We start from the raw sequence: 15,945 nt of genomic DNA, 5'->3' as shown, positions 1-15,945 counted from the left end.
TCGCATTATATTTTGTTATATAATTGAAATATCACAGGTTGTGCGTTTGTATCGATCAATTGTGAAATCCAATCTTTGGTTGTTGATTGGAAATTGATTGATCCTTGGATATTGGTCTTTGGTACCATCCAAGTTTATTATCCTTGTATTTGATAAAGACTCGCAGATTTCTATTTGCTTGAGTAAAATCAAATCAAGAGAGAGATATTAACTCCTCGATATACTTTTCTCTAGATTGAGTCTGACTGTCTAGTTGATTCTCTAGAAAGTATATCGGAGTTAGTCCATACAGATTGCTAATCGAAATATTGGGTGTGGTTGTTATACCCCCGCATTTCAGTGTCAGCTCCACAACAAAATGGTGTCCAGCGAAGTGTTTTATCGCCGTTGGATATCAGAAGCAGAAGTCAGAAAAAACAGTCAGAAGCAAAAATATTTTGCTTCACAAAAAATTAATTTTTTTTGCTTCTAAAAGAATTTGTGTACCTAAACTAATTTGTGATTATTTTTTTTATTCTAAAGCAACTTCTATGTGTATCGCATCCATATATGATATTAAAATTTTGCTCCCACATTGCGATCTCAAGCTAATATTCCCCTTAGGAAAGCCGTTTTATCTATCACGTTGACCATTTTCTCAAACTCCTTGCATTGTTTTTTGGTTTTAAGACTACACCTAATTATTTATTGATATCTGTCTGGTCTTCATCTCGAAAAGAAGGGAACAACAAAACCCCAATTTCAGAACGAATAAACCCTAGTTTACTGGAAATTCCAAGCTGAAGAAGAAAGAGAAATGATGCCGTCAAGTCTACCGGAAGAGATCTATCTCGACATTCTGTTGAGGATACCGGTGAAATCAACTTTTGCTTGTAGGTGTGTTTGTAAGTCTTGGCTTCAACTCATTTCTGATCCTGATTTTGCTAAAGAAACACCTTAAGCTTTCGGTACAAAGAAACAAACCTAATCTCATGCTAATAGCGCAAGATTATCAGATTCAGAATGATAACAATACCGTATTCCGTTCCGTAAGTGATATTTCATTATTGTATGCTAGGAATTTCTATAATTCGGTAAAAATGGATTATCCATTTAATTCCATAGAGTGTTATTTATCGGTTGAAATAGTGGGTTCTTGTGATGGTTTTCTCTGCCTATTGTTCAGATTGGGTCATGATGCGAGAAGGACTATCTTATGTCTTTGGAATCCAGCTACCAAAGAGTATAAACAAATACCCAAATCACCATATGATGATGATAATGATAAGAGTGTAACTAAAATCAGCATGGTTGCATTTAGGTATGATGCTAAGAGTGACGATTACAAGTTATTGACTCGTTATCGTAAGATAGTCCAAGTCTATTCGTTGCGACTAAATTCGTGGAGAACAATAGGAGATGTGAACTTTTATACTACTCTAAAACTTGGGGTGTTTGTTAATGGAGAGCTTCATTGGTTGGCTAAAGTGCTGCGAGGCTCTTCAGAAATTGTAGTCTCTTTAGATATAAGTGAGGAGACGTTCAAAGAAATACAACTACCCACAGAACCTTTGGTGAATAAGCACAAGTTTACAACACTAGGGGTGTAGGAAGGGTGCCTATGCATCCTTGTTCGTATTACTTATGTTCGTGCTGAATTATGGGTGATGGAGAATCATGGAGTTCAAGATTCTTGGACTGAACGCTATGTTATTAACAATGGGTTGATTGCGGATTTTTCAGTGAGGCTTGTGTGGTGTTTTAAGAGTGGGGAGATTCTATTCTGCGATGATTGGTCTGGTGCTCTAGTTTTATATGACCCTAAAGATGGAAGTGTTAGAAAACGACACACTCGGAAGTTAGACTTCAGCTCCAGCGAAGCGTTTTATTTCGAAAGCTTAGTTCACCTGAACTCAAATACTTATGCAGGAAGAAGGAGAAGAGGAATCAGTAGAAACATGAACAATAATAGAACAAGACTACCACCAAGTAAGTTGCCCATAAAACTTACTAATTTTTTTTCTTGTAGTTTCTGATACATTTGTGGTTACAAACCAAAACAATTTAAAAAAAATTCAGAACTCATGAATGAATAAGGGATTCTGACATTGTAAGCTTACATATTTTGTAAGGTTTAAGTAATGCGGTGATTGTACATATTCTTTTAGGCTCAATTTATTACTTCAGAGTTTATTCTCAACTAATGTCTTCTATATGTTCAGTGGAGTAAATGCATTGTTAAACACTATATACCAGTTACTTGAGTTGGACTGTTGTTGGTTCTTATGAAACTTGTTTTGCAGTTTCAAGTAATCACGAATTCCAATAATAGGTGTAGTTGCAATATATGTGTGTTCTTATTGGCTTTGGTTTGTTGTGAACTAGGGAAAACTGGTATTAATGGATGTAGATTTAAGGCACGTGCTTAGGTACTTTTGTCTCTTGGATATTGCTGCAGAGAACATGTAAATATGCTGATTATTTATTTATTTTCTATTTTGGCTATATGTTGGTTGCGTTATTTGATCTGTAAGTATTTCCTCTAAGTGAATAGTGATGTAATATACCAGTTTACTTAATAAGCCAACTTATGTTTGCAGGGATTCCTCTAGCACCAAGGCCACCATTTAGGGTCGGTGGTGGATCTACTTCTTCAAAGGCAGCACCCTGTAAGTCTAGTGGTACGCGTCCGAGTCAGAAATAATTAGGTTAAATCTAGATGCAACTATCATTTTGGGATAATATGCGATTTTATGCATCTATAACAATACATCATCCTGGATAGAATTTGTGTAACTTTTTGGTTATTGATTATGCACTTTTTCTTAAGTCATCCAATCATTTGAAGTTCTCTAACAATAGTAATTTTAATGCTTGCAATAGCAATCTCTCCATGTATAGTCATTATGTACACTCTTACAAATCTCACAGAGTTGCATTGAATCTCTGATCTTTAACATGTCTTCGGCAGAACCTTGATTTTGTTCCTCATGTGTTTTTATGTACTATGATTGTTTATCCATCTTGGAACCTCCTCCCATCATTACATATGGATGAGTTTGGAAGAAGAAATCAGGTTCCGCAATTCAAAATAGGTCGGTCGGCGGTGCAACCCACAAGGGAATCCCGCCAGTCAGCTTCCTTGCGCCTTACGGGTTTTACTTTCCCATGGACTCGCACACATGTCAGACTCCTTGGTCCGTGTTTCAAGATGGGCCGAATGGGGAACCCATAGGCCGATGCTGGGAGCACGCTGTTGCCAGAGGCACGCGGTAAGGCGCGTCCTGCCCACCACGATCGAGGCGACGACGTCTCCACGGGCATGACTACAGCCCGGGCTTGGGACGCCGCCTCAATCCGCGTCAGTCCGCACCCCAAGTCGATCGGAGGACCGGCTCATCACTGTTCCGCACCCGACCAGGGCACATCGTCGACCCCCATCCGCTTTCCTCCCGACAATCTCAAGCACTCTCTTTTCAAAGCCTTTTTCATCTTTCCCTCGCAGTACTTGTTCAGTATCGGTCTCTCGCTAGTATTTAGTCTTGGACGGAATTTACCGCCCGCTTTGGGCTGCATTCTCAAACAACCCGACTCGCCGACAATGCCTCGTGGTACGATAGGGTCCGAGCACGACGGGGCTCTCACCCTCTCAGGCGTCTCTTTTTAGGGGACTTGGGCACGGTCCATCGCTGATGACGCTTCTACAGACTACAATTCGGACAGCGAAGCCGTCCGATTCTCAAGCTGAGCTGTTCTCGGTTCGCTCGCCGTTACTAGGGGAATCCTTATAAGTTTCTTCTCCTATGCTTATTGATATGCTTAAATTCAGCGGGTAGTCCCGCTTGACCTGGGGTCGCAGAGTGGGTGTCAAGTCAGTGTATTTTTAAAGCTTAGTTCACCTGAACTCAAATACTTATGCAGGAAGAAGGAGAAGAGGAATCAGTGGAAACATGGACAATAATAGAACAAGCCTACCACCAAGTAAGTTGCCCATAAAACTTACTAATTTTCTTTTTCTTGTAGTTTCTGATACATTTGTGGTTACAAAACCAAAACAATTTTAAAAAAAAATCAGAACTCATGAATGAATAAGGGATTCTGACATTGTAAGCTTACATATTTTGTAAGATTTAAGTAATACGGTGATTGTACATATTCTTTTAGGCTCAATTTATTACTTCAGAGTTTATTCTCAACTAATGTCTTCTATTTTATGTTCAGTGGAGTAAATGCATTGTTAAACACTTGATACCAGTTACTTGAGTTGGACTGTTGTTGGTTCTTATGAAACTTGTTTTGCAGTTTCAAGTAATCACGAATTCCGATAATAGATGTAGTTACAATGCAGTAACATTGTTTCGATCACTTGATACCAATCAATCAATCATTTTTTATGCTACTGTAGGAGCCGATCAATTGTCCAATTCAAAACATTCAGTAGGGTCATAACTTCAGCTTTCTCTACATCCAATGTTTTTATACATTTGTATTTAGCTCCATCACGGTCACTTGGGTCATTTCTTAATATTAGTCTCAATCTAGTTTGTTTTATTGTTTCTATAAAAGAATCATTAAAAGTTTATCTTTGAATAATGTGCATGTTTCTATAAATGAATATTTTTTTTTATCTTTCTTACCAAAGCTTAAGAATTGACCCGGACATTGTTAAAAATGAGGGAGCATCTAGATTTCTACAAGTTCCACAGAACAAAACTAATAGTATGTGCAATGTCAATCTGATTATTTACATTTCGATCACTTATGACCCATCAAAATTTTAGCCACTCATTAAGATTATCATTTAAAGTAAGTTGATCCAAATTTGGACCCATATTACTCCAAACATCCTAGTAAAAAAGAGAGGGTACCTACTACACCATCAACTTTTACATTTGTGGAACTTTATGGAAAATTCCTTGTATAATCAGTAAGTTTATACTAATATAAAAGATCTTTGTACCCGATTGTAAAACAAAATTAGCCTAATACCAGAACTGTATGCAAGTTGAATTCCAACAAGAGCAAAGTTTGTAATCTATATTTCAAGTTACTAATTCAGAAGAACAAGTCATGTAGGCTCTATACAGTTTTGAGCTTAAAAACTATCTAGGTTGATTCACAAACTACTTGTGATATTTTAATTGCAGAGATAAACAATGTAATATGGAAAAGAAAAAATACAAGACACCAGAAATTTTGATAACGAGGAAAACCGCAATGTGCAAAAAAACGGGGGACCTCGTCCAACTTGTACACCGTACTATGTTAAACGGCTACAAATACTAGCATATTATCAAAATCCGAAATGAAATTGTAGTTGAAACTGAGTTGACCCTACGAGCAATTCAGCTTAAAGGATAAGAAAGATATCAAACAATACTCAACAATTAAGAAAACTTACTCTCTTCAAAAGGTTATATAGATGCCTAATTGATTATACCTCACAAGATCAAGGTAAAAACATATATGAAACTTGTGGAATTACAAAGTCTGAGACAAAGAGAACTTTGTAATTTCTGTTAATCTTATTCCTTGATCGATAGTTCTTGAATAGTTGTGTATCTAATGAGACGAACCCTAGAATAGACAAGAACTATAATGATCAGGATAATATTCTGGATATCAAGAACTATCAGGTAAAAACATAGTTTGCCCGGGCTTCATGAATTCCTTAGTGAAAACTTCAAAAGTCGTAACCTAATACAGTTTCACTAGGAAACCTAAGTATTTATAGGACCACTCTATACGCAAAATAGGACATAGAGTGCTAGGTAGCTTGCAATCAAAGCTAAGCTCGTGAACTAGTTTTCATGTTTAAAAATTACTTTGAAACCAAATAAGCTCAACTTCTCAATATAGTTCTCAATATAGATTATTCATGTAAGCATGTTATAAGTTTGCCTCAAACTCCAAAGAAGAATGTGCACTTGCGTATTTATCAATATAAGCTCTATGCACCAGAAAGGTTTATCCCAAGAACAATGGCTAAGTAGTCAGTGTACCATCAAGCAATCATGGAATCCGATAAAATTAGTACAGTTCGTGAACGATTTTTCGTATCGGTGTTCAAGAATTTTTTATCTCAACAAGTTCACGAACTGAAACTATTCTTGCACTTGAATTACAAAAAATACTCAGGAACCTGAAAAAGAGGAGGGGTACCAAGTACACCACCAAATTTTAATTCGGAAACCTGTATGGACAAACTTGTCACAATCAGTAGCATAGATCAACATTAAAGACCCAATAGCTGATATGAACACAAGTTTAACTTGGAAGATCTCATAAATCAATATTCAAGTAATAACCTAGTATATACCCGACTGTAATACGAACCGAATTTCGACAAGAACAAGTCTTGTAATCTCTTTATCAAGATACAAATTCTCGAGAATAAATCTTGTAAGTTCTACACAGTCTTTTAGTAACTGTCTAGGTTACTGTAACTTACTAGTTGTGATATTTATATTATAAATATAAACAATACAATGCGAAAAAGAAAAGGTATATTAATTAAATACCCTTCGATTTGGAACCCTTCAAAAATACCCCTATCACATTATAAATATACCCCTCCTCTTATATATAAACTTTATCCATTTAAAAATAAATTATTTTAGTAATCTATTCAATATGATATTTTTATTTATTTCAAAAAACAATAATTTTCTATCTTGATCACTCCATCACCGCCTCAAACTCTACCTATGGAAATTCACCACCACCACCACCACTCCACAACCATCACCACCGCCACCACCACTTCACAACCATCATAAACATTTCACCATCACAGCTCCACCACTCATCGTCATCGCTGACACTACCGCCACCGCCATCGCAACCACCATCGACTCCAAATCCACTACTGTTGCCGCCAAGTTGATAACGACATTGAAAATTTAGAAATAAGTTAGGTCCAAATTTTTGTATCAACAACCGAAGTTGATCCAGATTTTTATATCAACAACCGAAGTTGACACCAAATTTTGATGTCAGCAACCGAAGTTGATATCATATCTGGTGTCAACAACCCAAGTTGTTACTAAAATTGAAAACTCGAAAATTAGTTGGGTCAAGATTACGTGTCAACAACCCAAGTTGATACCAAAATCTGGTGTCAACAACAAAAGTTGATACCAAAATCTGGTGGCACCACCACCTCCAATGCCGGCATCACCCCCACCCCCACCAGCATGTGAGATATAAATAAAATGATTTTCATCTAGATTTTTATTAATATTGAAAAGATATTTATATGATTCAAAATTAAATGAATTACATTTTAGAAGACGAGGGGTATAATTATTGATGGATAAGGGTATTTGTAAAATCCATGAAAAAGAGCGGTATTAATAAAATTTCCACAAAAAGAAATAACACAAGACAAAAAAAATTTATTAATGAGAAAAACTGTAATATGCAGAAAAACCATGGGACCTAATCCAGAACTTGGGCACCACACCGTATTAAGCCGTTACAGACACTAATAAGTCCTCACCTCGAGCACGAACCGAAGATAAAGACTTAACATAGGATAAAAAATAACATATAATACGATGACACGTGTAATACGCGAGTTATAAAGCAAGAAGTGAAGATAAAACCAAGGCTATCAGGTTCAAGGCCTAGATATCGAGAGACATTGAAGATCACAAATCGAGAGATTGACTTACTAACGAAGTAAAATCTGAGTGGATCATGACGTCACTTCCGGCTAGGTATAAGTGGTCCCTCTGTATTAATATGTTTAGCGTGAGTCACACGCTAAACCAACTATATATAAGCCCTCGAAGACTCACTTTGTAGAATAAGATGTATGATTCAGTCTGAATTATCTTTCTCTAATTCTCTCTCCTATTAAGTTGTGATCATCGACCTAGAAATAACTCGATAATCACCAACAAAACCTAGAACTAAAGGATCTATAGACGAAGATGGGTAATCATATCGAGTCGAGAGACAAAATTAAACCACTAAACTAATCATGATATTGCGTAGGTACGCATTTTGTAAGTATAATGCCCGATGCGAAAATGTACATCTTCATTGGCATCAACTAAGGCCGCATCATAATATTGATTTTAATCTTGAATGTCTTTCAAAATTATAATTCTGATGCATAATTATCCTTTCTTGAGAAGAAAAAAGAATTTTAAAATAAAAATTGCATCCACAAATATCTTGATATAAAATCTTGTTTTAACACATAATTTTTGCTAATATCCATTGAATATCTCGATCTGCATCTAGATCATCAAATCATGATCATTTCATCTTCTAACATAATCGGCATCAAATTCATTTAGATCGGTTATCATCTTGATATATCTGAAAAAGGGCGTGAACATCTTGATCTATGTTAAAGTCATACATATCTATAGTTTTAGCATGTGATTAGACAAGTTTGGGGCGTTTGAAATAACCGAATGCAAAGTGGATCAAATCAAGGCCAAAGGGCACTTTTAATACTTACGAGCATTTGCCTTTGTCAAAATGGGTTTTTTTTTTTTTTTTTTTGAAGCAGAATTGGGAGTGTATTAGTTAAAACCGTCCACTTTATTATAGGCCACATAAGATTTTTGCACTTTTTTTATTAAAAAAACTTCTCCAAAGGAGGGTGTGAGATCACGTGGTGAGTTAGTTATTATCACAACATTTAGTCCATCCTCTAGTTTCAGAGATTCTTCTAGAGGATGTGATAATTCCAAATACATTACAAAACATCTACCATTGGAGATAATTTTTCTCAAATTCCTAAATTATAGGAAATTTTTGAATTTACATTTTAAAAGGATGTCTACCTGCACCATCCACGTAGGATGCACACCACAATCCATTGGAGATGCTCTAAGGTTTCCTTGCTTCAAATAACCAATACATGACCGAAATAATATAAAAATTAGGCAGCATCATAAACAGTCACCCCCTAGCTTTGAATTCGGATGGTCATTTCTACTACAATGACACTGAAACTAGATAGATAGTCTAGACTCAAGAGTCCGAACTCGCACGATCTCATCTATAACATGTTAACCATTCCCTTTTAAGACAATCTAGAATGTAAAATCTCTATAATTAATGCCAAAAGAATTGATGAATCGTATAACACAGAGCAAGATTATTCTGAAACTGAGCTTGTGCTCGATGTACTATGTGATGATTCCTACTCGTCCTTGAGGATGCTCGCATGCTCTTGCCAAAATTTGTCACCCATAATATCACAATGATCAGTAATCACCTTATTTCTTGATCTTTTGACAGGCTGTCCATTTTCATTGTACTTCATTATCTCCTCGACCGGAGTATAAAAAGCGACAAAACATTTATTAGATTGTAACACATCATCGTGCATGTGTAAAAAAGGGTAAGATATGGATCTGTAAAGAAAGTGCAAGATATGGTTCTTAAGTGATGACACGAAACAAGAATTTACCTTGTCCTTGAACACGCAGGATCCTTTACGAAATATGGCTGGTAGATCGGAGTAGTTTACCCCAAGTTGGAACAGAATTTCATTTTTGTCCTGGGTTTGAGTACCCTAACAAAACAGCATCCACTAAATCACGTCAAATAAACCTTTTGAAATCTTAAGCTATGAGAAAAACAGTTGATAAACGGAAAACAAACTAATAGATTTTTTTCCCTAAAAAGAAATCCATATTTTATTAAAGAACGAAAAAAAAATCCTGTCAAATTATACATATTCATCACATAAGTTTTATTTTTGTTACCTTTAATCTATCTTGAGTTTCACTTTTGGTCTTTCTGGATTCAATCAGCTTCCAAAAACAAGTGTTGTACTGATTATTAATATGACCTACAAAAGAAAATGCAGTGGCGAGTTTATACTCCATTGGGATAAAAACACCTTTACCTAAAAGATGAAGACCAAAATTCTTCAGCCACATACAACAGTCAGTCTCAAACGAAGATGGTTCCATTAACTACTCACAATCTACTTGTCTCCATGCCAAATAATCTCGAACAATCTTAGTGGAGGGGTAGCAAACGGTACGAGCATCAAAAGAAGGTATGGACTTCAAATCTTTGTCCGGAAAAAAATCTTTCCATTTCATGACATAGACAGATGTGAAAAAAGATACAGTGATGGAACTATTTTGCTGCATAAATCAGGAAAAAGAAAAACTGAAAAAATCAACACCATATTAGATGAAAAAACAAATATAATCAAGGAAACACTAAAATCAAGATAAGAAGCAAAGAAGGAATTTGCTTTACATCTTACCACAAGATGGATGACGTTTTCTAGGTCAGACAAATTGGTCTTACTACTTCAGCATGATTTTGCGATAGACAAAAATTTGAAGATTATCAGAGTCATTATGACCGCAAAATATTTGCTTGTCCTTCCTATTAAAATGCTTCAATTAATTCTAACAGGTTGCAGAACTTCTACAACATTTATGCATAACATTCAGCACTAAATTTTTAGTGGGCAAACAGTGAAACAGTAAAAAGGATTGGTAACAAACCTGGATCGCCTATTGTAGAATTCTGTTGTTTTTTTGAAAACGAAGCTGAAAACCAATTAATAACAAGCATATAAGAAACTAACATCACAAGAAAACACATCGAAATAATGGAGTAATAATAAAATCAATTCATAAAATTACCTGTACTCATCACTAACTCCATATGAAAAGACTAAATCTGGAAACTCTTCAAACATTGCCTCTGCACAAGCATTCATCAGTTTCAAAGCTCGCTCATCATTTGGTTTCTTAAATTCATGCTTGTCAGAGAATCTAAAACAACAACCATAAAAATCAAGCCCTTAGAATATTGGTTCCTTACAACTACATCGTGGAGACCATGAAGTGTTGAGGATTACACTTTTGATGCGTGTTGAGTTCTTTTAAAATATATTTTTATCAATTAGAGGCGTAAATATGAGATTACACAAATCATAACTTCTTTCAGAGAGCTCAATCTGAAGACTGAACTTCTTGATGGATTTTTTTTTTCTTCCTTTCGAAAAATGTATATATAGGTGAAGTGAACTTACTGGTGGAAATGACGGCCGTCTATTCGTAGAACAATCCATGTAGATGGCATTAATTTGTCCTCCACCTCGAATGACTTCACATACTCGTACTTGCTGTTCGCCATTTTTATACAATGTCACCAAATTTCAGACTTCTACCTTCTTGTCTCCCTCTGAAACCCATAGAAAGAATGATAATTTGGATGAAATCCATCAAATAATTTGACTAAGATAATTAGGCTGAAGTTTGGTTCGTGATTAAATAAATAATGTTTAATCACATAAAAGGCAGAATCTTTTATATCCACTAGTCAAGACGCACGCGCGATGCGCCTGCCGTCAATTTTTCCGTTCCGTAATTTTTCTTTTCTTGAAAGCAGTCATCAATCGAAGTCAAGTGTTGGTCATGCGCTATGCACTTGCCAATCCGAAACTTGTAAAATACATTATGCAGTCGCATGTGATGCATTGAAGAGTTGTTATTTGTCAGCTTATTTAGATGTTATTATGGAGGACTTTGACATGCTGCACAGGTCTGTCCTTGGTAGGCAGTTCGACAGTTATAATGATTTCGCACAAATCACATAACTGTATCATTCTAGAGTCTTTGACCAAGACTCCAAGAGGATGAAAAAAAGTAGTCCACTAGGATAACTAACAAAATTGACTTTGACATATACCTCCTGCATTTTTACTGCTAAGTTTCAGGCAAAGCGAGTAACTGAGCTATCTTTTATATCACGTACATATAATCTAACTTTCAATGAAAATGTAATATCTCCTGATCCAGACAGACACCACAATGATCAAAAAAATTGTTAAAAGACTAAATCAAACTTGAAATTAGTTTGTCTATTAGGAATTTCTACAAACAGTTAGACCCCACTAGTAAGTTATTAGAAACTGGAGCTCATAGATAAAATTACATTAGATGTTAAAATGTGTAAGTGATAGTAGCAAGTTCAAATTATGTCAAATTTAACAGAAACTGTAAGTTCAATCTCCCACAACACTAACTTCTATTAGATCTTTAAAACCTAATCTTTGTAAGTTCAATTATCAAGGTCATTAAAAAACCAATTCCCTAAAGTTGAATCTGATCTTAAATTCCTAATTGTGTATTCGTCATACTAATGAAATTGGTTAACCGCAACTTTGTAAACTAAAAAAAAATATCAAATGTCAGCGAATCAAGTACGTAATTACTTGAAATAAAAGCTGGTGTTGTTATCAAAGAATTAAAATGACTGTTGTTACCGATTTTGAACATCTGCTTCACTATTCTGGGCCCGAATCAGCTCTAGAATCACATAGTATTGATCTCACTTCTAGGATTTAGAAAGATGAAACAGACAATATCTCTTTGCCCCTAGGTGGTGTGAAATCAACGAAAAAAATGTGAAGACGAAGTCTTACCATTTAGAGACCTATATGTGAGAGCTTACAATGGAAGATATATGTAAATTTGATCCAAGAGACATGAGCCTAAGTTGTCTAAGTGGACATTCGTCGAACATTTAGAGTACAAATTAAACAACAAAACAATAATTCAAAGCAGAGAAAGGGATTGATCACAGAGAAATATCCACAAATAATGGGATACACTGTTATCATAATCATATTATAGGTCCTAATTAACATCAAGCAATCAATTCCAATGTTGTAAGAAGTCTTACCACTGGAGGTGTACAAGCAAGCTTCTTTTTCTTCTTCTTCCTCAAAATTGTCAACCTCGAACCCCAACCAGACCAAAGGCCCTCTCCCCCTCAAAAGCCTTAACACTAACTACAACTATTTATTCGTCAGTGGCTGGTTTCACATACAGGAACCAGAAAAACCCTTCCACTTCCTTCAACAAAAAACCCCCAGCTACAAAACCCTAATTCGTGGGTGCCACTACTATTTTTATGCTGGCCCCACCGTATTTGTCGTTTTGTGTCTTAACCCTGGCCGGAACAACTTCACCATGTGAACAAGAATAGCCCTTGATAAGACTAATATACCCTTAACCAAAACCTAAATACCATAAAACATCCTTTCAGAAATTTGAAACTGTGAATGTGATATTGCCACATCAGGAATGGTACCCTCTTTTACCATGAGGAGTGATGTTTTAGAATGGGAAATTGGGAATATAAGAAAATGACAAAAATTGGATCCAGATATCAATTCGGGATCACCTCTTATCTAAATATTTTACGTATTACCTAATCTATTCCTCACTAATCAGGATTAGTGATTAATAATAATTAGTAAAATCATAAGATTTTTGATGAATGATTAGTGTGTGTTTTATTTGAATTTGGGTGAGTGAGGTGAGAGTAGAAGGAGGGAAAAATATTTTTGAGTGGAATTTTTTTTGAGAAAATGGAAGATGATTTTGAGGAGAGAATTACAGCTGCTGAATCTTTAGCTCAACTATAACAAGGAGCCAACGACAACAACTCTCAATTGCAACTCTTTGTTGAGCCAACACCCTTGAATGATGATTTTGACGAGTATGGAGAGTTTTTCGAAGAAGCTACACAAGAAAGTAAACTTGCACAACATGCAAGCATCCCCAAGACACAGGTAAAGCTGCTAGGAGGTTGAAAAATCGTTTTTTTTCTTTAAACCCACCATTTTTCAACCGTAAAACCTAGGTGCCGGAATAGAAATGGTATGAATACCATGCCGGAAGACTCAATACCGGCATGGTATTCATACTACGACCATGCCGGTAGAGCGATATCCCCCATTTTGAATATTGATCCGACATATTATTCTACCAAAAAACTATGCCGGTACGCAGTTAACTTTTTTACCTACCAAGGAATATACTACTGAATATTCAACCGACATGGTTTCATTGATAGGTTTTTATGCCGGAACTGCATGAAAAACATACAGGAAACATTTCCATCTAAAACCAAACACCGACATGGGAAATTAATAAACATCAACGTCGGTACGGGTACCATCAATATCTAGAATGCCGGCAGCGCCACCGGCGTTGTTAAGTTTCAATTTTACAATGCCGGTACCTACCAAAAACATACAGGAATAAATGTTTTCCAAAGCTAAATACCGGCATTACATATCAATTATTTTTAATGCAGGAAGCGTGTACCGACTTGGGACAATAAATTACGAGAATGCCGGCACCTTGGCTTCCGGCGTTGCTGTCTAATGAATCTTTTATGCCGGAATATGTTTCAAATTTGGTCATCAGTTTTGGTTAAGTTCGACAATGCCGGAACATTGGTCGAGCATGCCGGTACGGGTTTCCGGCATAGTGTTTTAATTTCGTTTGGAACTAATTTTCATTCGATCTTTAGGTGGTGACATATATTGATCCAACAAATGCAAAGCCGCTTCATCGGTATACGTCGGAATACTATAAAATACCTCCGGTATGTGACCAAAGAATACTTTTCACATAGTATCTTGAACTTCACTAATGGATTGCTAGTAATGAACCTTCTAATGAACGTGAAATTGATCTTATGTAGGGAATAATAGATCGAAATGAAGCAATCACTTGGGCTAAAGAGACGGCTCTTAAGAACATGTGTGTGTTGGAGAGGAATACCGAAGGTTCAAAGAAGCGTTTTGAGATGGCTTGCGAGAGAAGTGGGAAATACAAGGAGAAGAATAGCCACAAGAGAAAGGATTATGTATATCCAAAGAAGACTAATAGGGTATACAAGACTCGTACGAGGAAGCATAATTGCCTGTTTAAGCTTGTATTCCGTTTAAATGACATGAACAATTGGGATTTTCGGGGAATACCCTAGTGCCCAAGATGTATCACAGGTATGCAGCGGCAGTATAACGAATTTTTTTAGGGTCCCATCCATCCTCCAAACTTCTTTGCTTTGTGTTTTCAAACTTCTTCTTAAGCAGCGTCAACTTGATTTTATTTGTCTTACCAGACGTGGATTCATAAAAGCTCTCCACAGAAGTTTTGTAGTCCCAACCAAACAACTTGTTAGTCAGAGCGTGCAACTTCGACCATTCTAGGTCTAGAGACTCAACTCCTTCTGCAATTGATTTGCCGATAACACTCAAGCCTAGAATGTTCTGAGCATCTTCAGGTATGAAGGTCATCTACCCAAAAGGGAAGTGCATGGTATCGGTTTCACCATGATACATTTCGACGAAGCAATTGACAGTTACGGAATCAGGCTTCACATAATTTTCAACCAAAGCATATAGACCAGAATCCGTTACTATTTGTTGGACCTCTTCACATTCCTCGGAAAATTTCCAACAATCCGCGGCTTGGTTTTGGCAAACACGCACAGCCTTCTTATGATCCTACAAGTAGGAGATAATACAATTAAGATATTTTACATAAATACACAACAATACATATGCACAAGATAAAAAATGCTTACATAGGTTTGATAGATAGTACGAGCCCACGTGTGCTTGTATCCAAATAGTGTTTTCGGTTCCGGAGCTTCACCCCAAATTCTACCACGTTCAAGGTCAGGTATCATGTCATTAATATGAGGAAGGTGGGAACCTTTAACTTTCACTTTACCTTTGCCCTTCTTGCCATTGCCTTGTGTTGGTTGTTGACTTGGCCCACCAACTTCGCTTTGGCTTGCTAATTTACTTGGAGGAACCACATTATCTTCATCCTCACTTTCCTCTTCATCTTGCTCATCTTGATCATCGTGCTCATGGATTACAACTCGACTACGGTCACCACCACTCTCCCAAATTATCCCTCTTGTCTCAGCCCCCAAACGCTTTTTGCGACCTTCATCTTTCCCTCGAGGAGGGAGAGATTGAGGAGTATCAAGACCGTCCTTCCTTCTTCTCTTAGTGACCGCATCTTTAGTTTTTCTTTTGCTAGCTTCCTTGGCTTTTGACCTATATCATAAGCACACGAAATGAATGTGAGACAACTCACTTTCAGTTTTTGTACCGGCATTGACTTACTTAAACTAACCACGCCGGTTAAATGT

General features: G+C 36.4%; 3 protein-coding genes across 4 annotated transcripts; 2 read left to right on the top strand and 1 right to left on the bottom strand.

Moving 5' to 3' along the window:
• The first annotated feature begins 670 nt into the window (after positions 1 to 670).
• LOC113297108 lies at positions 671 to 2,936 on the top strand. Of its 2 annotated transcripts, none has more exons than XM_026545512.1 (2): positions 671 to 1,968; positions 2,365 to 2,566. In XM_026545512.1, exons 1-2 carry the CDS (start codon positions 1,647 to 1,649, stop codon positions 2,406 to 2,408), a joined length of 366 nt encoding a protein of 121 aa, XP_026401297.1. In that variant the 5' UTR covers positions 671 to 1,646; the 3' UTR covers positions 2,409 to 2,566. The 2 variants fall into 2 exon arrangements, with proteins under 2 accessions (XP_026401297.1, XP_026401296.1); XM_026545511.1 differs by lacking the exon at positions 2,365 to 2,566 and adding an exon at positions 2,580 to 2,936 and having other exon boundaries at positions 676 to 1,968.
• Positions 1,080 to 1,589, top strand: LOC113294568 (F-box/kelch-repeat protein At3g06240-like). Its single transcript, XM_026542960.1, has one exon. The coding sequence runs from the start codon at positions 1,080 to 1,082 to the stop codon at positions 1,587 to 1,589; it is 510 nt and encodes a 169-aa protein (XP_026398745.1).
• Positions 2,937 to 8,564: 5,628 nt separating the features above from the next.
• LOC113292611 (tRNA(His) guanylyltransferase 2-like) lies at positions 8,565 to 12,821 on the bottom strand. The gene is made up of 7 exons (XM_026541492.1): positions 12,664 to 12,821; positions 11,009 to 11,160; positions 10,617 to 10,748; positions 10,476 to 10,520; positions 9,935 to 10,095; positions 9,714 to 9,799; positions 8,565 to 9,520 (listed from the first exon to the last, which is right to left on the bottom strand). The coding sequence occupies exons 2-7, from the start codon at positions 11,110 to 11,112 to the stop codon at positions 9,146 to 9,148; spliced, it is 903 nt and encodes a 300-aa protein (XP_026397277.1). The 5' UTR covers positions 11,113 to 11,160; positions 12,664 to 12,821; the 3' UTR covers positions 8,565 to 9,145.
• Positions 12,822 to 15,945: the final 3,124 nt, after the last annotated feature.

This window comes from Papaver somniferum, chromosome 7 (assembly GCF_003573695.1).
Source record: "Papaver somniferum cultivar HN1 chromosome 7, ASM357369v1, whole genome shotgun sequence".
In the NCBI taxonomy this organism is placed as follows: domain Eukaryota; kingdom Viridiplantae; phylum Streptophyta; class Magnoliopsida; order Ranunculales; family Papaveraceae; genus Papaver; species Papaver somniferum.
This window is presented reverse-complemented; position numbering and strand designations above follow the sequence as displayed.